This window comes from Felis catus, chromosome B1 (assembly GCF_018350175.1).
Source record: "Felis catus isolate Fca126 chromosome B1, F.catus_Fca126_mat1.0, whole genome shotgun sequence".
Taxonomy (NCBI): Eukaryota; Metazoa; Chordata; class Mammalia; order Carnivora; family Felidae; genus Felis; species Felis catus.
Window position 1 is genome coordinate 66,048,318 of NC_058371.1, and position 26,519 is coordinate 66,074,836.

Below are 26,519 nucleotides of genomic sequence, written 5' to 3' on the forward strand. Positions count from 1 at the left end.
TTGTTTACAGTCTTAATGGAATTTAAACCCTCTCCTTTCTCCTTTCTCCCTTTTTAGTTTAGTCCCTGCGGCTGTTTCCAATTTTCTACTTTCTCTCCAGCTGTTTTTGGGGAGGGGTGATTTTCCCATATTCTCCCCCACTCCCCAGTCTCCATCCTCTCTCTGCCCGCAAAAGTGGTTCCCTACCTTTCGCAGCTTCTTGCTCCCCAAGTTCAGCTCTCCATGCTGTGTACCTGCTGAAGTCTGTGGTTCAGGTTGTGCAGATTGTTGTGTTAATACTCCAATCAGTTTTCTAGGTGTGTAGGATGGTTTAGTGTTGGTCTGGCTGTATTTCATGGACGCGAGACACACAAAAAACTTCCATGCTGTTCCACCATCTTAGCTCCTCTCTAGCAGAACTGAAACTCTTACCCATTAAACAGGAACTACCCATTCTCCCTCCCCCAGCCCCTGTCAAACTACCATCCTACTTTATGTCTTTATGATTTTGACATCTCTGAGAAGCTCGTAACTAGAATCATATTGTAGTTGTCTTCTTATGATTGGCTTAACTGACTCTGTATTTCCTACAGAATTTTGCTATGAACCAAAAAATACTCAAAAAATAAGTCTATTAATTAAAAATATAAAATCAAGGAATTAAAAACACTATATAAAAACAATACTTTTTCAATGGTACGTGAGCATATCAAAATAATTTATTGAAGTGGATTTTAAAATTGAAACCTTTTTTCACTAGGAAAAGTGTTGGGTTGTTTCATTGTTAGGTTTTGGCTTGTTTTAAATTTTTATTTAAATTCTAGTTAATTCACATGTAGTGTAATATTGGTTTCAGGACTAGAATTTAACGATTCATAACTTACATTTAACAACCAGTGCTCAACACAAGTACCCTCCTTTGTACCCATAAAACTGAAACTTTCAAATTCTAAAAGCAATGTTCCTCTTCTAGCAGCCATTTATGATTACAGTCAGTACAGAAATTGTTGTCTTCATTTCTTCCTCAATTCTCTATTAGTCATGTTGTTGGTCTGACTCCAGCAATCAGCATTACAATGAACCTGAAGATTGCCTACCCAAATCTACCCTTCCATTATAATGTTTGATCTTCAGTTTAAAATTTTTATTTTGCTATTTAATATTCTTTATCATTGTGTGAAAATATCTACATTATTTGAGAATAATCTATCTACTGCTTTAAGTTTTTATGTAAATAGGAAGTTAGATATTTTTTATGATTTGGGTTTATTCCAAAGCCTGAAATATTTTAAGTATCACAGATGATTTAACATATGTCTTTAGTCTCCTTACATAGACTTCTATAAAATACTTTTATTTTATGTCTGTTAATTGATTTATTTTCTAATTTGTTATAAGGGTCAAAATCATTCATAGAGAACAATAGCCACTAGTTACTAAGCAAAAGGATTACTTTTTTTCTTTTAATATAACTCATAACTCATAATCTTCACAGAACTAAAATATTTAAAAATAATTTTTTTCTTTTTAATAATCACTGTCATATTTTTAAAAAGTTTTAAATACCATATACTCACCTATGATCTATCCATCTATCAGTTTATCAATTTATCTATTTACTGATATGTCTATAATGTCATTGCATTTCTAGCTACTAATAGCAAGTATTAGTAAGTGAGAATTTTTTGGCTTCCAACCCATTTCTGTGATCTAAATAAATCACACAGATGATGAAAGTATTTTTATCTGGTAAAGTGTGTAACCACAAGTACTACTCTAAGTTCTCAGTAGGATTGAAATATTAAGTTGATAGAGAAATCTTGGCTCCTAGTTGTTACTTGGAAAAGATAAAATTAAGGAGTAGGATAAATTTTGGTGTACTTTGTGATCAAGGTGTCTAGTTGAGGTTGGAGAGAGTTTTGAGCATGTATCTTGGGCTCTTTCAGTGTTCTGCTATTGGAATTATACTGCAGTTGAGAACTTCAAAGAAGTAACTATTAGCATATTAGCTAGTGATCTCAAATTATCTAACTTCTCATAATGACACATGAAAAACTATCTGTATTGGCAAAAATTTCCTTGAGTTAAACAGGAACTATAATTTGGATGGTTGCAATTTAACTGAATTCCTGGCTTTTTATTGTACTTATCTTTTTTTTTCATATTTACTTCTTTTAAAATAAATCTGGGGGCGCCTGGGTGGCGCAGTCGGTTAAGCGTCCGACTTCAGCCAGGTCACGATCTCGCGGTCCGTGAGTTCGAGCCCCACGTCAGGCTCTGGGCTGATGGCTCGGAGCCTGGAGCCTGTTTCTGATTCTGTGTCTCCCTCTCTCTCTCTGCCCCTCCCCCGTTCATGCTCTGTCTCTCTCTGTCCCAAAAATAAATAAACATTGAAAAAAAATATTTAAAAAAAAAATAAAATAAATCTGAATGCAGAATTACATGAAAGTGCTTGCAGAAGTCCAATGGGATGTTTAAAATAAGATGGGGAAGAAGGTTCCAAATTCACTGAACTACTGTTAGGTGGTCATTCAAACTGTCTTTCAGTAGTGGCACCCTGGGCAAACTATCAATCAGGTAGCCTTGTTTTCACCAACTTCACAAAGTAGCAGCAGGAAATACATATCCTAATCATTAAAGGTCATGAAAAGATCGTAACTGTGCTCAATCTTCTGCAGGCATTAGAATATTTACTTGAACTGCTACTTGCCATGAAGTTAGTGAGGACTGAATGTGTTTTATTCATTTACAGTGTGAAATTGTATTTTGCATTTACTGAAGAGTTTTGCAATTTTTCTTTATGTGGGTAACAAAATGTCACCAAAGTATTATACTTATTTATAAATCAAAATATGTAATTAGATAAATTTAGGTTTTTTTTCTTTCTTTTTTATTTTTCTTTCTTTATTTTTCTTTATTTTTTTTGCGGGTGAGGGGAATTCTTATGTAGTAGATACTATTTAAAATTTTTAGGTATATTATTTAGAAAAACACACCTCAACACTCCCATAAATACATTTCTAATGAACATAATAAAAGCTAGAGTTGTCAAAAGCTGTTCTTTATTCATTCCAGTGATATTAAGTCCATGCCAAATTGATCATAAATGATAATTATTAATAATAATAACTACATCTGTCATACTCTAAGCCAAGTACATGCAATGCATTATCTCATAGAGGATATCTCTATGCTATCCTCTCATAGGCTCAATCATATTATCCTATGCTTATTATTATTATCCTCATTTTATTTATTCACTTAAATAATACTTATAGAGTTTCTTCTACTTTTTAGTTAGACAAGGAAACTGATACTCACCAATTTTAACTAATTGCCCAGAAATTTCACTGGTAGTGACAGTTGGAATGTAAATTAAAGGACTGATTTTAGGCCCATTGTTGTAATTATTAACATGATATAGAAATAGAATATATCATCACAAAATCTTAGAAAGGAGAAATTAGAAAACCTACGTTAAAAATAATTTTGCATTTGGGGCACCTTGGGTGGCTCAGTCAGTTTAAGCATCTGACATGGGCTCAGGTCACAGTCTCGTGGTTTGTGGGTTTGAGCCCTGCATTGGGCTCTGTGCTGACAGCTCGGAGCCTGGAGCCTGCTTCAGATTCTGTCTCTCCCTCTCTGCTCCTATCCTGCTTGTACTCTCCTCTCAGTCAAAAATAAACATTAAAAAACTTTTTAAACAATAATAATTTTACATTTTGTATGTCTGACGCTATTTCTAGAGTATGAAAATATTTAAACTAGAAAATATTGAGTATGTGATTGTTTAATGCAGGTGAAGTTTAAATATTAAACATTCTAGAGAAAGCTTATTAATATATTTCTTGGATATTAGCTTTTATTAAAATTATGTTTTGCCAAACATTCTTAAATGAAGAGATTGGATGAGAGTAAATCTGAACATAATTTATCAGTTCCCTTTTATTTTACCATTTGAATATCAGACCTAAAGACATTACAGCCTAGATGAGGTCAGACTAATATGTAATGGAAAAGCAAAGACTGTAATCCTGTTCAATTCTAAAATCTGTTTTTTTGTTTGTTTGTTTAACAAATCAAAGTTAACATAATACTTATATTTGGTACTTTAGCATTATACATTTTTATGAGACAATTAACACCTCAAATAACTTGGCACTCTAAATTAATTATGTTTATATTCCATTGGAATCATTAGAAGTAGTTAGCTCATCGCAATCTTTTACCTCCGTCTGCTGTTTCTGTTTTCAATCCAGTATCTGTTTATTCCATACCGTGTCTAATCCTAGAGCAGCTTCCTGAACTCCGAATCCATTTGTAGGACATAACCTCAATTGTGACATGATACATTGCTTGTGAGGTCTTACCTGTTATTATCCATCTAACTCTCCAAGTTGTGCCCCTCCAACTTTCCTTCCCTACTTGGGCACACTCAAATCCTGCCTTATGCCCTTTGTGAGCCACTACAAAAAGTGTCAATGACGATTCTTTTCATCTGTCCTATAGCAACTAACATAGCACCTTACAAATAAAAATAAGTACATTATATTAAAGTTTATTTCAATTTAGATCCATTCTATATTAAGTACTCTTTGGTAAATTGTATTATATATGTAATCACTTGAAGAGGATTGCATCATGATTGAGAATCTGAAGAAAAAATTTTTAGAATTCTATGGAATTATTTTGCTTTATAACTTGGTGTCTTTTATCTTTAAAGGTCTCATCTTTGTTTCAAATCTTTTGAGGAGTTTTTATACTGCTCTGAAGGCATAGAAATTATAAAATGATGTACTTGTTAAACATACAGCACTTTTTTGGGGAACAAATGTTACTTTATCAAGTTATGAGACAGCAGGATATAAGTTCTTGATTAAAATTCATTTAGTGTGTCATCTGCCTGAATGTACTTAAAAGAAATCTTTGACATGTTGATCAGATTAAATTGATTTAATCTCAGCTGAAACTTAAGTTCAGTGTTAGTCATGGATAATTACTGTCAGAAAGGATATGTTCTAGCTATTCATTTACATAATATGAGCTTTCTTTTGGATTGCATATGAATTAATTAAATTTCCTTTAATTGTAGCAACTACATGCAACATGCAGCTTCGAACTAGTTCATTAACTTCTAGAAAATGGCCAATATCCTAATATAAATCTCTAAAGTAGAGTATAGGCTTTGAGACAGAAAAAAAAAATAAAAAGAAGAGAGAATCTGGGAATGCAATTCATCAGATATACCAGAAATGACTTCATTTTTAGCAGAGCATTCCTCGCTAAGAAGAAAACTACTGATTCAGTTAGCCAACTCATTTTGTGACTAAAGTGTAAAATAATCAGATTCTCTTAATAAACATTAAACTCATTCTTTGATAGCAAAAACATGAAATATTCTCTTGAAAAATCTTAAACTATTTGATAGCAATAAAACTATTTAGAATTAGTAAGATAGTAAGAACACAAAGAAATATAAGGTGTAAAATTATACAAAATGCAAGTATGTGAGTCAGATTCCTGGCACTCACATTTTGGACTCTGTCAACATTAGATCAACAATTGGCATAAATACTGGCATAAGGATGAGGAAAAAAAGATTTTCCAGATTCAAATCAGTCATTACTGTAGAGTCACAGTTGACATAATTTTGGACTTTTTAAAAAAATGTATTGCACTGAACATTAAAAAGCAGTAATACAAACATAGGAAAATTTGCCCAGCATTATATCCACCTAGTTAATAAATTGTTTATTTTACTTTATCTTTTCTTAGTTTTTTCTATGTTTCTTAGCTTCTTCTTTGTTTCTAAGTTTCTTAGTTTCTTCTTACATTATTTTATATGTTTTTATTGGTACCATATACTTCTCATCTTTCCCACTTAAGGGCATTGTTTAATTGTTTACCTAGTCTTTCCCTTTGTGTTATATTTATTTTAAATATAAAGTAGGATTTCAATAAATCAAAGACCCTAAAGTATGATCTCAGAAACAACAGTACCATCATCACATAGGAACTTGGAAATATAAATTTGGGGCTACACATAGCCCAGATCTACTGAATCAGAACTCTTAAGTGGATTGGAGGTAGAACTGATCTTTTAACAACTCCTCTAGGCCATTTTAATGCATGCCAAACTTCAGAAACTACCACATTAAATGTATTTTACAAAATGTAACAAAATATTTCAGTGAGGTATCATATAAAATAACACATCAGGAAGGTTTGTTAAATAAATTATATTACCTTTTTATTTATTTTTCTTATTTTTTATAAGTTAATAGACTGCATTCTCAACAACTGGAATATATTATCAAAGGGTTCAAATATTTAAAAATTGTTTTCAAGAAAATTTGTTCCAATTTAAACTGCTATCAAAAGCCATACCTTAAAAAATACAGTTGATAGTATTGGTCTTTTTTGTTTGTAATATTATGTTCCAAATTGTTATACTCCATTTGGAAATACATGCATATGTATTGAAATAAAAGTACAGCATAGGTTTCATTTAAAAGCAAATAAAATCGATTTTTAAAATACTTTTTATTTGTATATATCTGCCTTATGAAAATTAGTCCCTAAAAATATAGTATTAATAAAAATAACCAGCAATTAAATGCATTTTTATATATGCCAAACATTTTAATTTTAATAACCCTATGAGGATATGATATCTCTATTTTACAGATGAAGAAACTGATTTACAGACGTGTTAGGTACTCACCCAAGGTCCTGAAAGTTGTAACTAGTGGTGTTATGGCTTAAACTCTGTATAAGAATCTATGTTCCTTATCATTATGATGTCATCATGTGAAGAGACATACTATTTATTTATTTATTTATTTATTTATTATTTATTTTAGAGAGAGAATGTGCATGTGTGTATGCACGTGGGTGAACAGGGGAGGGGCAGAGAGAGGGAGAAACAGAATCTTTTTTAAAATTTTTTAAAGTTTATTTTCATTTATTTTTTAACGTTTATTTTCGAGGGAGAGAGAGAGAGAGAGAGAGAGAGAGAGAGAGAGAGAGAGAGACAGGCAGAGTGTGTGTGAGCAGGCAAGGGGCAGAAAGAGAGGGAGGCACAGAACCCACAGCTGAGCCGTCAGTACAGAGCCCGATGCAGAGCTCAAACTCACAGATCACAAGATCATGACCTGAGATGAAGCTGGATGCTCAATGGACTGAGCCACCCAGGCGCCCCTTAATTTTTTTCTTAATGTTTATTTATTTTGAGAGAGAGACAGAGTGCGATCAGGGGAGGGACAGAGAGAAATCTGAAGCAGGCTCCAGGCCTGAGCTGTCAGCACAGAGCCTGTCAGGAGGCTCACAAACCGTGAATACATGACCTGAGCCCAAGTTGGACACCCCACTGACTGAGCCACTGAGACACCCCAGGAGAGACAGAATCTTAAGTAGGTTCCATATTCAGTGCAGAGCCTGACATGGCACTCAATACCATGACACTGGGACATGGCCTGAGCTGAGATCAAGAGTTGGACATTTAACTGACTGAGCCACCCAGGTGCCCTGGAGCAATGGTTTTAAATCAACAAGTTGAAAATATACACTACATGTCTAATAAACTTACTGTAATTTATTACTTCACAATTTTTTTCTTTTTTTGCAATATATAGGTGTCATTGATTGTTTTATATATATATATATATATATATATATATATATATATATATACACATACATACATATATATACACACATATATATGCACACACACATATATCCACATGCACACATATATCTCTGTGTGTATCTCTCTCTGAATATATATATGCATGTATGTATACATATATATTCATGTATTATATATATATATATATATATACATATATATTCATATTAAGTTTACTGATAATTTTCACTTTCCAGTCAGATAAAGTCCAGTCAGATAAAAAAGAAAAGCCAGATCTGCCTATGAAAGTGCAGGGATTATAGGTGATTAGTTTGGTTTTAGTACAAGGCTGTTGGATCCATCTTTTTTTTTTTCTGAAGCCAATGGAGACTGTTAAACTGAATAAGTAACAAGAAAATTGAATTCTTCATGATTTGTTCATTTAGTCAAGAACTGTATTAGTGATTGTCAAGTGGCAAAGGTCAAAACAAGAAAGGAGTAGCTATAAGAACCCATCAAGAAGTTTTCAAGACACAATAATTTTCCATTCCTACTTCCTGCTTTTTATACATACATGTCATTTCTCCTAGTCATTTCTCCATGTCATTCTCCTGTCATTTCTCCAGGATTCTATGGAGAAATAGAACATTTACTCTATGACAGGAAAGTCATTCCTGTGGATTATTTACATGTAATATTTTGTACAACTTTAGGAGGTGGTCTATACTATTACCATCATATGACAGATGGGACAACTTGGCACAAAGACGTAATTTATCCAAAGACATACAGCTAATAAATGGTAGACTTAGGATTTGAACTCAGGCAATTTAATTTTGGGGATCATGTTTTTAAGGACCACAGTACTCACTGGAGAGATGGAAGAGAGCTACAAGCACATGGGGAGAAGAGGGGAGCAATGTTGAGAGTATTTTCAAAAGTTAGTCTCCGTCTAATACAAGCCTCTTTTCCACTGAGAACAACAACTGAACCCTGCTTATACTGCATTTCTCTTAGAATTTTTTTATTTCACACTTTGACATGCCACATTTAGGCAAATGAATACAAATGATTTTTTTCTTTATCTTCAGGATTCCTGATTCAGGATGTCCCTTTGGGGTCTTGTGAAAATAAATACTGTGGTTTGGGAAGGCACTGTGTCATCGGCAGAGAGACAGGGCAAGCAGAATGTGCCTGTATGGACCTTTGCAAACGTCACTACAAACCTGTGTGTGGATCTGATGGGGAATTTTACGAAAACCACTGCGAAGTGCATAGAGCTGCTTGCCTGAAAAAGCAAAAGATTACCATTGTTCACAATGAAGACTGCTTCTTTAAAGGTAAATACAGGGTGGACCTAAAGTGTCACCTTCTATTTCTTTCATCTTCTCAACTACTGCCTTTAAACTTCAAGTTTAACCTCTAACACAATTTTATATCAGGAAATATTTAAAAGTGGAAAGGAAAAGATTGTGAGTTTAATCACATCAATAAACAGTAAGTATATAGAAATTTACATGGATACAATTCTGAATCTCAATTATGAGTACAAAGTTGGCCAAAATCTGACTCAAATTTAATATAGCTTACAGCATTGCACCATATGGCTTCCCAATCATGGCAGTTATCTTAGGACACAGGGAGGCCAATTCAGTCAACAGGCCAAATCCACCCAGTGGAAAGCACCTGGAGTGGAATTGAGTGAATAGTGAATGCCAAGCCATGCTGTGATAACATCTCCTTTCTTCCTGATTAAAAATGATGGGTTTCAGTTTGCACCACATAATTCAGATTATATGGAGCCTGCAAATGTCCATTTAAATAACTCTGAAGAACTCATGCTAAATTTAATTAGTAAATTTGAGATGACAATAATATAAAATCTGAAAGTATTGGTGTTTACTTTCATGGTACTCAAAATCATTGGTATTGTCTACGAAAAGGCACTGCTGATTTAGTGATTTGAAAAATTATTTTAACATGATATATAAATAAATCTTTGGACATTTTTAATGTTATTTATTTATTCACAAACTCATTTTCTATTTGCTTCTACTGGAGAGAATATTTGCTTATTAATTGTCATAACCCACACTGAAATTCTGAAGTCTTAAGTGTATGGAACTTCCATCATTCGAATAGGTCAGTGATCAGCTTGATTTCTCATCTTTGATTGGTTCCTCATCTCATTTTTCATAATGTTCCTGAGGTTTACTTACAATTAAATCTTGTCTGATATTTTAATTCTTAGCTTAAATGTATGACTGAAATATAATTTATTTCATCTGTGCACCAATTAAGGTAAATGACTAAAAACGTTCCTTTTTCAAATTTGGTAGAATAAATACAATATTATTTCCAACGTAATAATAAAATTATGCACAGAACTTTTCAAATGATATAAGGGGTAATACTCTAGTCAGTGTGGCCACTAGACACCTACTGATATAATTGAAGTAAAATTAGAAGAATAGATTTCCTCACAACAGTAAACTATGTGCAACTTGAATACATGCACAGAAATTTTTATGGTATCAGATTATCTTCTTGTACAGAAAGAATATCAGTTGTTGTGGTTTCAAGTCTATTTACTCCCCTCTTCTATCAAGTCTATTTTACAAATAACTATAATTAATTCTATTAGCATTGTGCTTTAAAACTCATGAGAGAGTAGTGCATGTGTGTGTGAGAGAGAGAGAATTGATTCTGTCATTTTTTTAAGTTTATTTGTTTATTTTGTCAGAGAGGGAGAGAAAGAGGCAGAGAGAGAGGGAGAAAGAGAATCCCAAGCAGGCTCCCTGCTGTCTGTGTGGAGACTGATGTGCTGAGCTCAATCTCATGAACTGTGAGATCATGACCTGAGCTGAAATCAAGAATCAGATGCCTAATGACTGAGCCATCCAGGAGCCCCAATTCTGTCATTTTGACCTGAGATGGTACAGTGCAGATATTACTGTGCTAATGTTGTATAACATCCTAAAATCATATAAATAATATTCTATTAAGGTAATTTAGAATCATATTCCCAAAATGAAGTTTTGTCCAACCGACACACTGTAAATGATTATATGGAAACATATGATAGTAAATTATCACGTGAGAAAAAACATTTGGAATATCTAATGTTCTACTTTATTGCTGGATGCTTTGGCATATTGCAAATCAATGTGTATATCAGTATGGAGGTGGAAGAACTGGATATAGCTAGGAACGTTGCCTTCCTTGTGAGTTCATAAAACAATGGTTTGAAAAATTTTTGCTTTTTAGACTGATACTCAGCATATTTATCACATCTATGATCGTTTCAAAATACTTTTTCACCATATGCAAGTCAAAGTACTTCCTTATCTCTTTATATATAGTATTAAAATTTTATTAATATTGTCTGGGTTAGTTAGCAAGGGTTAGCATGTTTCTTTGGTCTCAGAATTTGTGAGTCTTCTGCTTATTTATTTTGGGGTTTTGCCTAACATATATATAACTCACGAAAGGACTTTGCTTCAGCAGAAGGGAACTAAATAATATAGAACAAACAATAAGTTGCCTGTCTTATTGGTGTGCAGTTGGTCAAGTTTTAGGTGTAAAACAGGATTCGTTATAGCTGAAGGCCTGACATCATTGTGATGGCCAAAATTAATCCTTGTGATTGTGAACTCTATTTCCTCTAGAAAGTCTGCAATTCATATTGTTTACAATAATGGCCTAAAGGAAGAAGCAAATCAAAATATTAAGTTCATGAAATGCTAAAAACCTATATTTAATTAGATTTTTAATGAAAAAAATCAAAACTAAATAACAGGAACAAATTTTCCTCCTTTGGGGGAAAAATTTGGTAGTTTAGATCTAATAAAAGGTAATTAAGCAAACCTTAGAACATTAATCAAAAAACAGGAAGTTAGAGGCCAAATTCAGGATCCAGTCCATTTTTTTAAAGCAATGTGTTATTGAAACAGAGCCACACCTGCTAATTTAGGAAATTTTCTTTGGGTATTTTTGCACAACAAAAGGAGAATTGAGTATTTGCAACAGAGATAGTATGGCCCCCAAAACATAAAAAACATTTTGTCTGAATCTTCCCAGAAAAAGCTTGTTAACATCTGCTTTAAAAGATTATCAGCGCCTTAAAATTAATTCTTTAAAATATTGATGGGTATTGGAGCAACTGTGTGGCTCATTTGGTTGAGCATCCGACTCTTGATTTCAACTCAGGCCATGATCTCATAGGTTTGGGAGTCTGAGCCTGCATCAGACCCTGCACTGACAGTGTGGGAGCCTGCTTGGGATTCTCTCCCTCTTTCTCTCTCTCTCTCTCTCCCTCTCTCTCTGCCTCTCCCTTACTTGCTCATTCTTACCCTGTCTCTCAAAATAAATAAATAAACAAACACATTTTTGTAAAATATTGATAGATTATTACTATCCTATATCTTCTTAGCTATGGTGGTGAATATAGGGACATACTCATTGTTACATTTGAATAGAAATAAACACACACACATGGTTACAAGTAAAACAGGAAATCTGAGTAATATCAGTGGGTAGTATTAAAGATGATATGTTGGTTATGATATTGTACTACAGCTTTTCAAAATGTTACTATTGGTAGAAACTGGGTAAAGGGAACAAGGAATCTCTATTATTTCTTACAACCTCATATGACTATTACAAACTCATATATACAACATCATACAACCTCATATGACTCATATAACCTCAATAGAAAGAGTTTAATAAAAAAAAAACCTGGAAACTATTAGCAAATACTAAGACAATTTTAAAGACAGTATGGTTTGCATTATTCATTAATTATTTCAATTTTAGGCTAAGACCTATTTCACATACCAAATTTATCAGGTTTATGTTTGCCATTTATACTTAAACTTATTAAAATTATATTTGTACAATCATGCTTATTGATTGTTTTAAAATTAAGATTAGAGTGTAAGTTAAAAGGACTTACATTTCCATCTTTATACATATGTATATGCTTATAACTATATCTATATATCTTCCTTTTATTATATTTGTTAAATATTTGAATGCCTCTATAGTATGCTTAGCATTTACTCTTACTGACACTTAAATAGAGACATTAATTCACTAAGAACTTTCTTTAATGATTTATGATTTATGGAACTATAAATAAAGTATCCAATATACCTAGTAATAAAACATCTTTAAATTTATTTCTATTCACATTTATGTAATTACAAAGAAACTGGCTGAAGTAAGAAAGAATAATGTAGCATTTGTTTTTTTGGAATCAAAGACTTTAAGATGACACTTGACATATGCTGGGAAGGAAAACAATTTTATCTACGTTTCTACATTCTTCTGGATGGCCTAATCATCAAATTGACATGAGACAGATAAGAGGTGAAAGATAAATTTAATTATATATACATAGGGCCCCCAAGAGAATTTGAGATCCACTGACAGGAAATTGAGGTTTATATGCAGCCCTGAAGTAAGAAGAGGGTAAGGGTCTAAGACTTCAAACGGGAGAAAATAATTCATAAGTAGATGGAAGAGAAAACATTTGGGGGGGAAAATATACATATATATATATATATATATATATATATATATATATATATATGCTGTGTCATGCTGAGAAATTCTTCTTATCCAAAAAAAAAAAAAACAAAAACAAAAACACAAACAAACCAAAAAAGCAAGTTACCTTTAGTAATAGCTCTAGGGCCTCTATCTAAATTCTTTTAGGCAGTTAAGGGAGTATGGGGGGGGGGGGCAAAAATCCCTTTTTGCATCTGTAGGGCTTTATTGTCTTCAGCTGAAAATAATTCTCATGCCAAAGCAGCACATTCTGATATGAACTGTGCTGAATCCTATCACACAGCATAAAACTTTTATATTTTTATGTAATGCCTAGCTATTCGTTGTGATGGCAGTTTGGGCTTAAAGTCATTTCCCATCCCCACCTCTACCCCCAAACAGCTTCTAACTTCTACAACTCACATCACTTATAACAAGTAAAATTTCCTCTCACCCTGACTCCAGGTCAGTCTGTCGTACACAGCAGAATTTACTTACTCAGAGAATAGACAAAACCTAGAGTAAGAAACTCAAGATATAACCTATGCCAAAATGAATAAGGAATTAAGCCTTTTATGAGAAAGTCAATTGAACAGAAACCCTTTTGCCATTTACTGTGCTAAGAATAAAATTGCCATAAAAGCAAATGTTGTGTGCATTTAAATGTGAATCACAAACAATAACAACTTGGGAAATATGGTTTTTATGGCTATGTGTGCACTATTTGAATGAGATCTGACATTGTGGGTTTTTTTCTTTGGTATAATCTGGAGAGACATTCATATTCCACTTTTTAATTCGTTCTCTTACCTGATTTTTTTTTTAAGGATAAGACTTGTAGAAATTGGGCTAGAGAACTAGGCTACCAATGATACAATGATATTTTAAAATATAACAGTAATTGCTGTGTGTTAACACAGAGGAGCTTTTAGATTACTTTTTTTTTTGAAGCTTTGTAAAGTTTCTATTTTCTGTCTACTTTTTATGCCATTTCATGAAAAACAGTAATCTTGATAAATATTTAAACTTTGGAAAGTGATGCCCAGATACTTGTTCGTTTAATTTTGTTTTTGGTCAGTGTTAGCCAACTGGAACTGCAGGGTGGTAGTGAAATTAATAAAATCAACAAAATTTATAGTTGTTAACTCTTGAAGGTCATATTACAGACATAGGAGCTCTAGTCCTTCTGAAAGCCTTGTACACAACATCAAAATTTGATTAATCAGCCATATTTGGGTAGATTTATGGTAAAATTTTCTGAATTTGGTGATATGAAATTGAGTTGTGTTTCACTTTTAAAATTTATATTACATTTAACATTTAATCAAACTTAACAATATACTTTCGTCGCCACTCTCTCTCAATCCTAATGGGAAATATAGAATTCTATGTATTCTCATTACGTAACATTATATAATATTCTTTAGAAATCATTGTAGTGTGTATACTCATAAACTTACCATTTTTATTAAAATCATACCAAATATTTGTTTCTCCTCTTATTTAGGACTAAAGATTCTGTAAACATTACATTTTATATGGGTTTATCTTTTGTTTATAGAAAAACAGTAGATAAATGGTAGATATTACACAGAATATGAAAAATGATCCAAAAAGAGATTTAGATGTTGACTACTTAACAAATGTATTAAAAAACATTACCAGAGGGGCGCCTGGGTGGCTCAGTCGGTTAAGCGTCCGACTTGGGCTCAGGTCATGATCTCGCAGCCCGTGAGTTTGAGCCCCGCATCAGGCTCTGTGCTGACCGCTCAGAGCCTGGAGCCTGTTTCCTATTCTGTGTGTCCCTCTCTCTCTGACCCTCCCCCGTTCATGCTTTGTCTCTCTCTTTCTCAAAAATAAATAAATATTATATATTTATATATGTATATTTATAATACATAATATTAATATAATATAATATATATTTTATATATAATATAATATTTAATATTAATACAAATATATATAATACAAATATTATATATATGTATATATATGTATATATATATATATATATATATATATATATATATAACCAGAAAGTAAGAGAGAGAGAATACCAGTAATAATAGTAATACATTGGGTATTTATTTTAAAACACTTCACGTATTATACTACTGTTTTATCATAATAAGCCAATATACTATAGAGAAGGCAACAAGCCTAAGGTTTTAAAAATGACCGGCAGACATGCGCATAGCAAGTTAATGCTGCTGGGACAAGAACCAATGGATTCTGTCTTCTCTTTTAGGGTACGTATGCTGCAAATGTTCTGCTTAAACATATAATACCATGACATCTTACTTGCCCATGTCTTTTAAAAACTTTACTTTTAATAGTGATTTCCAAGAACATGCAACACTATTTGGAAACATTCTTGCTCACTGGGTATTTTTAAGGATTAAGTGATGCATTTGATATAGTTCTTAGCCAATTGAAGAACATAGTAAAAGATAATAATACTTACGACTGTAACGTTTATATAGTAACTGTGAACATTTGATTGCAATAAATTTTCAAATTTGAGTCTGTGAAGCCACACAGATTTTATTTTAGGTTAACATTAGGTTATAATCTTACATCAAAAGACTCAGGTTAAATTATTATATAACTGAATTTGCCAGATTGTAATAGGTTAATTTATGGTAGTAATTTTTTTTTTATTTTAGATAAGAATACTTGAAAGAATAACTAACTTGAATTTAGAAATATATTTATTGTTAAAAAATACATTTATTATTAGTTTCTTGGTTGACATTTAAGATGCTATCTTATAGTCACCTTTTGCACAGATTTATTTTAGGCTGATTTTGCTGATCTTATGTTATAAATAGAATATCTATTAGATATGTTACAAAGTTATTTCAATCTCCTATTCCCCCCTCCAAAAAAGAGAAAAAAAATTTTAAAGACTAAATTCATTTACTGATGCGTTTAATTTTAGTCAAATTTTCTCATTTTCCCCCCGTTATAGGAACTAAATTTAACATTCAAAAATACATGGATAGTCTTATCTTGTTTTTGTATATTTTCATGCTATGTCATTTTTCTTCAATTTCAAGTTATAGAGTAAATATTTTAGTTTAATATTTTATTTCATACTTTCTATGGATATATGAATATCCCATCAATAGTTATAAACACAATATTCAATAGTGACAGAAAAAAATAAGAACATTTTCAGTTCAAATAACTTGTCCTTGTCTTGTATATTGAAGCTGTTTAAACATTGTATCAGTCATTGTCTCTCACTGGAACCTTCACTTATCATGTTTATTTTTTCAGTATCCTATTTTCAAATGCTGAATATGTATTTTTAAATGCTATAACTTACAAAGTGAAGAACATTGTTAAAACCATTATTTTTTAATGTGGTTAATTTCTTCTCTTTGACATTTTTTTGCAAAAACATGATGATGAAAAACTTTCCAATGATTACACTCTGCATATATAACTGGGGATAAAATGTTCTAGAAAATGCAATTGAAAATTGTTCTCTATTAGTCTGATTCATATTTCACTTTTAAAATCCTTTCTGAAGGGTGTATATATACTTTAGGGGACATTTGAAAACTATTAATGCTAAAAATTTTAAACCAAATGGGAAAAATGAGACGCTTTGTGTGTGGTTATCATTCAGATAGTTATGTGGGAAAAAATAAATATTTGAAGGGAATCACCCTGAAGAAAGAAGATTTGGCACTTTCTAGCACAATGTAAAGCATAGGTAATTAGCAATGTTTCTGTTTTGAATACTGGTTAAGAAAAGTATAAGGAACTTCAGTTCAATTAACAAAAATTCAAATTAATTTAATACCGTAATATGCAATCAATTTGTTTTTAGTTCAAAATACCACATCATCTAGCTGTAAATTATTTATCAATCTCATGGTTACAATAGAAGGTAGTGTGTGCTCAGACAGATGTGAAGCATTTCATGTGTTCCCTTACATGATAATCACTTTAAAGAATGGTTTTTATATGTTTCTCTAATCAGTATATGAATTTCCAGTGATTTGTATAATGTCTTTCTAAAAGTCTTCCCCCAAAATCTAGGCATAAGTTGTGATTACATTTTGTCAGTATTTTTTCCCCTTGATGATATCTAAAGAGATCACTCATAACCACCAAAGTTCATGAATGGATTTGTATATGAAACCAGGTTGAACTAAAGTCCACAATGTGTAGAAACAATATTGTACTAAAATTTGACTTTAGCTTTTCTATAAGAATAAGGCATTTTCTATTGAATAAGGCATTTATCTCCACATTTATTGAGAATTGTAAATATAAAATAACATAAAAAAACAGTTACAAATAGGTCTAGAACAAAAGTTTGTAGTATTAGTGGAGATTTCTAAATGAAATTTTCACTTTTTTTTTACCATAAATCAATAACGACTTTCAAAAATCCATAATAATTTAACATAGAGGTGTAATGTAAAAAGTGGTAGCATAGTAAATTCAACAATTGATACTGTTTCCAAAGGTTTCTTCCCAATAATTCCAAATCAGTTAGGTGCCAGATAGGTCTTCCTTGATGATTTTCATTCATTTTAATTGTAACACAGTGGCTCAAAAGTCCTTAGGTGAAAGTATGGAAACATGTCTGTGAGTAACCCTTAAAGGATGGTAATAACAACTAAGTTACTATTAGGGAAATCAAAAGTTACAATTAAGGCCAGAATAATCAATGAAGAATCTTGGTGGATTAAGTAGAAAGATTTGCCAAAACTAAAACATAAAATGTTTCTGGGGTACCAGGGTGGCTTGGTCAGTTAAGCACCAACTCTTGATTTTGGTTCGGGTCATGATCTCAAGGTTTGTTGAGTATCAGCCCCTTAACGGGCTCTGTGCTGACAGTGATTCTCTTCCTCTCCCTCCCCGACTTGTGTTCTCTCTCTCTCAAGATAAATAAATAAACTTAAAAAAACAAAGACATAAAATGTTTCTTTGTTTTAGTTGGATAAGAATTCCATGGCACAGAAAAGCAAGGTGTCAGTTGGGCACTCAGTTAGTATCTAAGTGTAGTTGCCCAAAAGAGAGTAGAGATGATGCTGGCTTGAATCAAGATGACAGAAGTGCCAGTGATGGTACAAAGTTGTCTGACTACCTAAACACAACTGTTTTGGGCGTGGACATGGAGTTTATGGGAACTAAATACATGAGCTAAGCAAAAATAAATAAATAAATACATAAATAAATAAATAAATAAATAAGAAGTCATTAACTGAAATATGAAATGCTGGGGGACTCACACATTTGAAAATGGATATGAGGAGAAAATATATACATATGCACTTAAGATCAGTTAAATTTAAATCTCTTTTACACAAGTGAGGAAAAATGCCATTTATGCAGTTGGATCTGAGTCAGGAAATCAACGGAGAATTTGAAGGAGGATACATATATATAGGATTTATAAGTATATTAATAAAGAGGCAGGCATGGAACTTTATACTTGAGATATACAAAAGAATGAGTGCACATTGGGAAGCAGAGAATGCTAGGGATAGAACTCTATTGTATTTCACCCTCAGAGGTCAGGAGATGGACAAAGAGCAAGTAAAGGAGTCAAATACATAGTCTGCAGTGAAAGGGGAGGAAAGCCAAGACAGTGTGGATACATGAAGCTAATTAAAATTTTTCACGGAGGAAAAAATGATGAACTGGATTAAATGTTGCTGAAATCAAGTATGATGGGGATTAGGAAATGAACGTTGATTTGGAAAGATTAAGGCCATGGTTAACTTGGTAAGAGTCTGTAAGAGAAAATAGTAAGTGAGGAAGTGAGATAGTAAGCATGTTCCAGAAAGCTCATTGGAAGAGTGTTTCTCAAAAGAGGAGCAGATACATGTGCAGATATATATCTATATATATCTATATATATATATAGTGATCAGGAGACACAGACATGTGGATGGGAGTAAGAAAACAGAGAGGGGAAAACTTATAAGGCAAGAGAAAGAGGAGGTAGCTGTCAGAGCAGAACCATTGGACAGGATAGAGAGAATGGGATCCAACAGAGAAGGGGTAGTTTTGACTTTAGATGAACACATGGATTCTTCATCCATTAAATAGGAAAGGAAAAATAAGTACTTTCAGGTGCAGGTAGATGAACTTATTTTATGATATAAAAGTGTATTGTTCTTACCTGTATATATAGATACAGATATATATCTCTATATGCATATATAGATAGATATATATATATATGAAATAAGACATGAAGCATTCATTTATTTTATATGCTTTAATCAATCTGCTTGCTAATAATGTTGGAATATAGATTGATTTAATGTGGCTATTTCTGGGGCTCTTAGCATTTAATTCATTTTTAAAAGCATTCTTTTTCCTAAAAAAGAAGAAAATCCTATTAAAAATTCAGAAAGATGAATGAGCATTTGATTAATTTATGGTCATTAGTGTAATTAATTGTAAAAAACAATATTACATACACTTGATTAATTCTATAAATGCTCAAAATGTTGTGTACTTGTCAAAAGAGTTCAGGTAATTAATATAAAATATCTATAGAAATAAAATATATGCACATGTACACATGGATAGGTATGTATGATAAAATATGATTTTTTTAACCATTCATCAGTGATTATTTATTGACACCTGATCCTGTGTCAGACCTATCCAAAAATGTAGATGGCACCATTCTTAATTTTGCTAACTGGGTAGAGATGAGTGGCTAGACCAATCTGTTAATGACCAATAATATGATATTTTCCACCATGTCTGGAAAATCTCATTATATGCAGTTAGATTAGCATCTGTACCTGATATTCAGGTACATGAAATTATTCTGTGTCAAAACAAGCCCTTTTGTGTAAACCTTTTGTATAAGGGAAATATTTTTTCTCATAGGGTATATGTGCCACATTACATTCCATTGTTATCAATGGACATTTAGTTTTTCACCTGGCAGTTTATTGAGTATAAGGTCTAAATCAAAAGAAAGATCAGGGATCCCTGATAAATATATTCAGCAAGAAATAAGAATCAGATTTAGGAAACAGCAACGTGGAAGTTAGAACTCGAACGTAGAGAAATAATTTTATCTTCTTATCACTTATGTTAATTCCTTTAGCTTTGGAAGGTACTGCATATTGTTTTAATCAGCAGACAATGTTTCTTTATAAGAATTTACAACCTCAACCTAAGTTCACTCTAATAACCTAGGAGATACTGGTCATTCACTCCACTTTCATGTAAGTGATGATATCAGGTAAGGTATAGTGACATTGTATACCCTGAGGCTAATGCATACCTATATAAATCCAGAGAACCTAATGGTATGTATGTAGTGCGTGGCATAACTTGACTAAGTAAATATTTCAAGGAGGAGAAAGACATTTGGGACTACTTATTGACATTGTATCTATTTGGTCATTAGACTTTTATCTACTCCCGAACAAGCACGGAATATTAACATTAGAACTTTAGCTTTGAGGTAGTTTTATGCCTTATCAAAACCCATAATTTCTTTTATGTATCCCCACATTTACTTATTTTCAAAACATACACATGTGTGTAAATTAGTCATAAAAGACAAAGTGATTATTGTTTAAGCTTCACTTGAAAAATACTACAACAGGCCCATATCACCTGCACTTTTAGTGAAACATAAAAGAACATGTAAGTTGGTACGGGATGTGTTTTCCAGTATTTAGAATAATAACTATGGCATTTAGCTTTGATGATGGTCTACAAAACATAACAGTAGGATTTGGGGGTTTAATTAAATTTATGCCAAAATTACTTTCAAATCCTGGGGAAAAATATGCTTGAATAATACAGCACATGTTTTGGCCTTTAAAAATTTTAACAAGTGGAAACATTTACATGACACATTGGCACAATCTCCGTAGTTCAGACATAGCTAGTATACAACATAGCAACAGCTTTGTTCATTAATTCCATAGTAAACACGCACACTGACTCTCGCATAAATTTGTCAGTGCTGTGTCTACATCTACAGGGAACAGCCAGCATGGAAGTGAGTTTCATTTCAACATATCAATAAATATATGGAAGAAAGATTACACCATGCCCTTTTTACGTAACTCTAATTATTTCAACATCAGAATACCGCAATAAATAAATAAATAAATAAATAAATAAATAAATAATAGATAAATATCTTATTTAGACATCCAGACATCCTACTGCAAGCAATAGGGAGCAGAAGGTTACTATTTTTGACTCCAGGTAATTCTAAATATTTATAAAATTTACATGCAGCTACAGACAATGGTTACCAAAGGCAAAGCCTCCTGTCACCCTTCCCTCGCCCCAGTCCTCTTCTTCATCCCCCTTCCCAAAGGACTCCACTGTTCTCTGAGACTTGAAATCAGTGGTCTTGGCAAGGAAAAACAAAAACAAAAACTTATAATACTGTGAGTTTTGGAAAAGGCCAAGACATCAACTCCATTTATAGTCCAATCTCCTGACTCTTTTTCTTTTTTAATTTTTTTTTCAACGTTTATTTATTTTTGGGACAGAGAGAGACAGAGCATGAACGGGCGAGGGGAAGAGAGAGAGGGAGACACAGAATCGGAAACAGGCTCCAGGCTCTGAGCCATCAGCCCAGAGCCCGACGCGGGGCTCGAACTCACAGACCGCGAAATCGTGACCTGGCTGAAGTCGGGCGCTTAACCGACTGCGCCACCCAGGCGCCCCTCCTGACTCTTTTTCTTAAGAAAAGCTCAGAAGGACACAACTGTTAAATGCATAAAAAGCAGCTTCCTTTCCAACCTCATTTCCAGTCAAATGAAAGTGAACGGATCAATTTGAGCTACAGCCTTTAGCTATTTCAAAAATTTATCTTCTTTTCCCAAAGTGCTTAACCTGAATTTTTTTGCTTTTATCATTCTACTTCTGTCATTTTTCCTACTCCTGGATACTGGCACAGTCTCATCACTTCATCTTACCACTGCCAACTAGAACTGAAGAAGGAAAAGATACTTATTAGTAATGGTATCAGTGAGCATTCACAGAATTTGACTTAGCTGGCTTCTTGTCATTTTCTTGGGGCACTTACGTATGTCTTTTCCTCAGGACACTCAAGTCTTTTTTTTTTCCCATTCTTCTATCACAAAATCCATATCTCTTATACGGACTCATGAGTTTGGAACTTTTGACTCTTTGAACTTATCTCAGGTATGCACGTGTTCATGTGCCAATATCACAGATTAAAATATTGTCCACAGGCAGGTTCCCTGGAAGCTCCCAGGCTCATCCACGTTCTGGGTCAAAAAAAGAAAACCTCTCTCACAAACCAGTCCATTCCCTTCTCTTGTGTTTGGTTGTGCTTTGACTGTTCAGTGTCGTCTACAGTCCTAAAATCTCAACCATGACTCTACCAGTCCACTCCGTCATGCTTCCTTTGTTTTGAATATCAGTGGAGAAGCTTATAGTCTTCAGTTTTACCAACCTGTGTATCCCCAGAGTCTTTACATAAACAGAGAAAACAGTGTTTTGTTGTTGTTGTTGTTGTTGCTATCTAAGCCATACATATTCACAAATTTTGGTCATAACAGCCTTTAAAAATAAATGTGGTTTGTTTGCTTTATACTCATATTTTAAAGAGGCCATTCAAGGGTCTCTTTCCTGATCACAGAATGGTAAACACACAACGTTCAATTATTTCTGACCAAGTACCTATTACACATGAAATTTCATTTCAGATGTATCTTATTGTCTACCAAACTGTCTACGCTAAATATATATATAAATTTATATATATATATTTATATATAAATATATATATTTATATATAAATTTATTTATATATAAATATATATATTTATATATAAATTTATTTATATATATAAAACCATTTTTTAATTTTAAAGGAGCTATATTATGAAAGAACACCTGTTATAAAATGAAAATTACTTAGCAAAATGATTTTTTTCCTAGTTTACTTTATTACAAAGTGAATTTTTATATATCAGGTTTGTTAAACTACAGTTATCATCCAACTGCCTATTATTGTGATAGACATATTGTGAATTCATAATAGTAGACAGGAATGAAGTAATTCATGTATAAGTTTAAAAATAGGGGTGGCTGGGTGGTTCAGTCAGTTGAGCGTTCACTTCAGATCAGGCCGTAATCTCACAGTTCGTGGGTTTGAGCCCCACACCAGGCTCTGTACTGACAGCTCAGAGCCTAGAGCCTACAGCCTGTTTTGGATTCTGTGCCTCCCTCTCCCTTTGCCCCTCCCCCTCCCCCACTCACGCTCTGTCTCTGTCTGAAAAATAAATTAACATTAAAAAAAGTAAAAAAAATAAAATATAGGGTTACACCTGGGTGGTTCTGTCAATTAAGCATCTTACTCTTGATTTCAACTCAAGCGACCTTATATTTCATGAGGTCGAGCCCCGCATCATCCTCTGTGCTGAGCATGGAGCCTGATTGGGATTCTCTCTCTCCCTCTCTCTGCCCCTCCCCTGCTCATGCTCACTCTCTCTATAAATAAATAAATAAATAAATAAATAAATACACATTAAAAATATATATGTACACATAAACACATTTATATGAAACTATAACATTTACATTAATATTAATCTTTATTTTCCCACATATTATAATGATAGAACAATGACTTTTTTGAAGAGTACCATTCATGCATACTGATGCCTCAATACTTGACTGGCTGAATATACAGTGATTTTCAACATAATATATCAAATTAAATAAGAAGATATATTACTATAGGTATTAATACTCAAGTCATTATTACTTTGTTTTTTTATGAAGTGCAAATGTGTCTATTTCTTGAGGGGTATTTGTGTGTGGGGGGGGGGTTATTTTTGTTTTCTAGGAATAACACATAGTCTTCCTTTATTGGTCTGAGTTTCTGCTTAACACCAAACATGTCCTTACCCCTTAAAAAAAGGTATGTTATATAAATTTAACTCTATGATTATTGCTTCACAAAATTATTTAAGATAATGTGAAGTTTAAACAATAAATTGTCTTATTCTGACAAAAAGGAGAATGGTATATTTTAAATATACCATTAGCACTCAGCACTGGTCAATAATGGGTTGAATTTTGAGAAAATAAGCTTCCTATTTCTAATTGTCAAATCCTAAAGTACTTGAATAAATTAAATTGTGAGACACTTTAAGAATGATCCCCTTTTGACTCCTTAACTGTGCTAAGGAAAAATCATCACATTTATGTTGTGCACCTGTAAGTTCACACTAAGACTGATACTTAACTGCCAAGGCCTATGAGTTTAAAAGTGACAGAATTCATCAGAACTTTGTCTGCTTATGAATCTAAGTTAACAGGTCTGTAAATTGTATGAGAGTTGAGAAAATATATGCCTTAAAGTTTTAGAATTTGAGACAATAGAAAAAAATGAGAATTCTTTTTTCATCTAGGACTTTCCTAAGGCATGTTAGGATAGTGAAGGAAATTTTTTCTTTTTCTTAACTTTTTGTCTCCAAAAATTTGGCTCTTGAGTTTATCTAGTAATACTTTTTCCATCTCTGTGATAAAATTGCTTTTCACTTTCTACTGTCTTTACATTATTGAAGCAAGGACTGAAGACTTGGAAGATAAATAAAGATCCCAGACTAATACTGTAAGGGTTTGGGTGGCCAAGAACATGCAGTGTCTGAATTTCAGTTAGTGACGGATCTATGCAACTATGCTTTTGGAGAGAAAATACTAAATATACTAAATGTACTCTGAGAAAATCTAAATACTATTTCCCAAGAGGCAATTATTGCCTATTCCTACACACACGCACACACACAAACACACACAGCCCCATGGATGTCTAATTTTAGGGGCAATCTAATGTCATTTCAATAATTGAACTATCTGGGGGCACCTGGGTGGCTCAGTTGGTTAAGTGTCTGACTTTGGCTCAGGTCAACTGCGAATTTTGTTGGTTTAAGCCCCACATTGTCTCTGTTCTGGCAGCTCAGAACGCACACACTCTCTCTCTTTCTCTGTCTCTGTCTGTCTCTCAAAAGTAAATAAACATTAAAAAAATTAAATAATTGAGCCACCTGACTTTTGATAAGAATTTAAAAAAATATTGAGGTATTATGACTAAGATTCATGGGATGTGACTATAGTTGTTAAAAAAACATGTTTTACGAAAGATCTAATATAGTTACAACAAGGATTTTTTAATACATTATACCTAAAATGAAGTAGGACTAAAGAAAAAAATAAATGAAAGGGTGGTTTCATCTAATAATACTTGAGGAAATGAATGAAAAAAGGGTCTCTCATTTTTATTATTTTTATGGGACAAAGGTGTAATGGTTTTTGAGGGGTCTAGAAAAGGAAGGTTTTTAAAAAAATTATCTCTTTATGCCAGAAGGAAATGAAAATTATAGTTGAATAGAACACTTGGGGCAGTCACATCAATAGTGTCTTTTAAAATGTGTTAAAAGTGATGGCACATAAAATGAGGAGAGAACATTATAGAAGACTTAATAACCTGATCAAAAGAAAAAAAAATGAATGAACTACATGAAAAAAAATCTTAGAGCTTGGGATTTGATATCCTGTAGGAATAACACCTATTAAAACCATCACAATAAAAATCCTGAAAAGGTGTTTAATATAGTGTACTGTCAACTCTCACTAGGTTGAGTAGCCCGACTTTGCTGTTTAATTAGACCTCACCATTCAAACATCTAAAACCAGTTATCAAAATCTTAATATTGGTGGGTAAGCTGGCAAAATGCAAGATAGCTGATATGAGAATAGCAAGGATTAAATATGTTCACAAAATGTATTCTTTTGGATATTATTTTTAAAAGAAAAGCTTTATACATTAATTCTTTCATCATCACTTTGGTAAGACACAAATTCATTGAAGATGAAGAAAAAAAGAGAATCACTGCTACATTTAAATTTAGCCTTACTGCCTTTATCTATTATTTAAACATGTGTATGTTCCTTTGCCTACCATTTAAATATTATTTGTTAAAAAATAAAAACACCTTTCTCTGCTACTGTAGCAATTCAAGAAGAATAATTTAGTTAAGGCTTATTGATACATAAAACATGTCTGTTGGATTTTCCAGCTTCTCTTAGTGAGCTTGAATAAATGCTTATTTATCAGATTAGCTATCATATGATTTTATATATTAAGTTGATTTTATAGAGTGTCTTTTAGGGAGGTACAGTCTTCATTAAACTAATTAAAAACTAGGTAAAATACCGATATGCATAATTTATAATTGGTAACTATATTAGGTTCGTAAATATTTTAAAAGACTGAGAACAATAAAGTTATCAGAATACATGTGAGAGAGGATATTAGATAAACAAAGCAAAGATAATGTTGAAAACGTTCTGG

General features: G+C 32.6%; 1 protein-coding gene across 4 annotated transcripts in view; it reads left to right on the forward strand.

Moving 5' to 3' along the window:
• The window catches only part of FSTL5 (follistatin like 5), a 786,930-nt gene that overhangs the window by 278,125 nt on the left and 482,286 nt on the right, over window positions 1-26,519 (forward strand). For all 4 annotated transcript variants that reach the window (XM_045055718.1, XM_045055716.1, XM_045055717.1 and 1 more), the window contains exon 4: window positions 8,701-8,949. In XM_045055718.1, coding sequence (XP_044911653.1) covers window positions 8,701-8,949 — 249 coding nt within the window. The remainder of the gene's footprint in view (window positions 1-8,700; window positions 8,950-26,519) is intronic.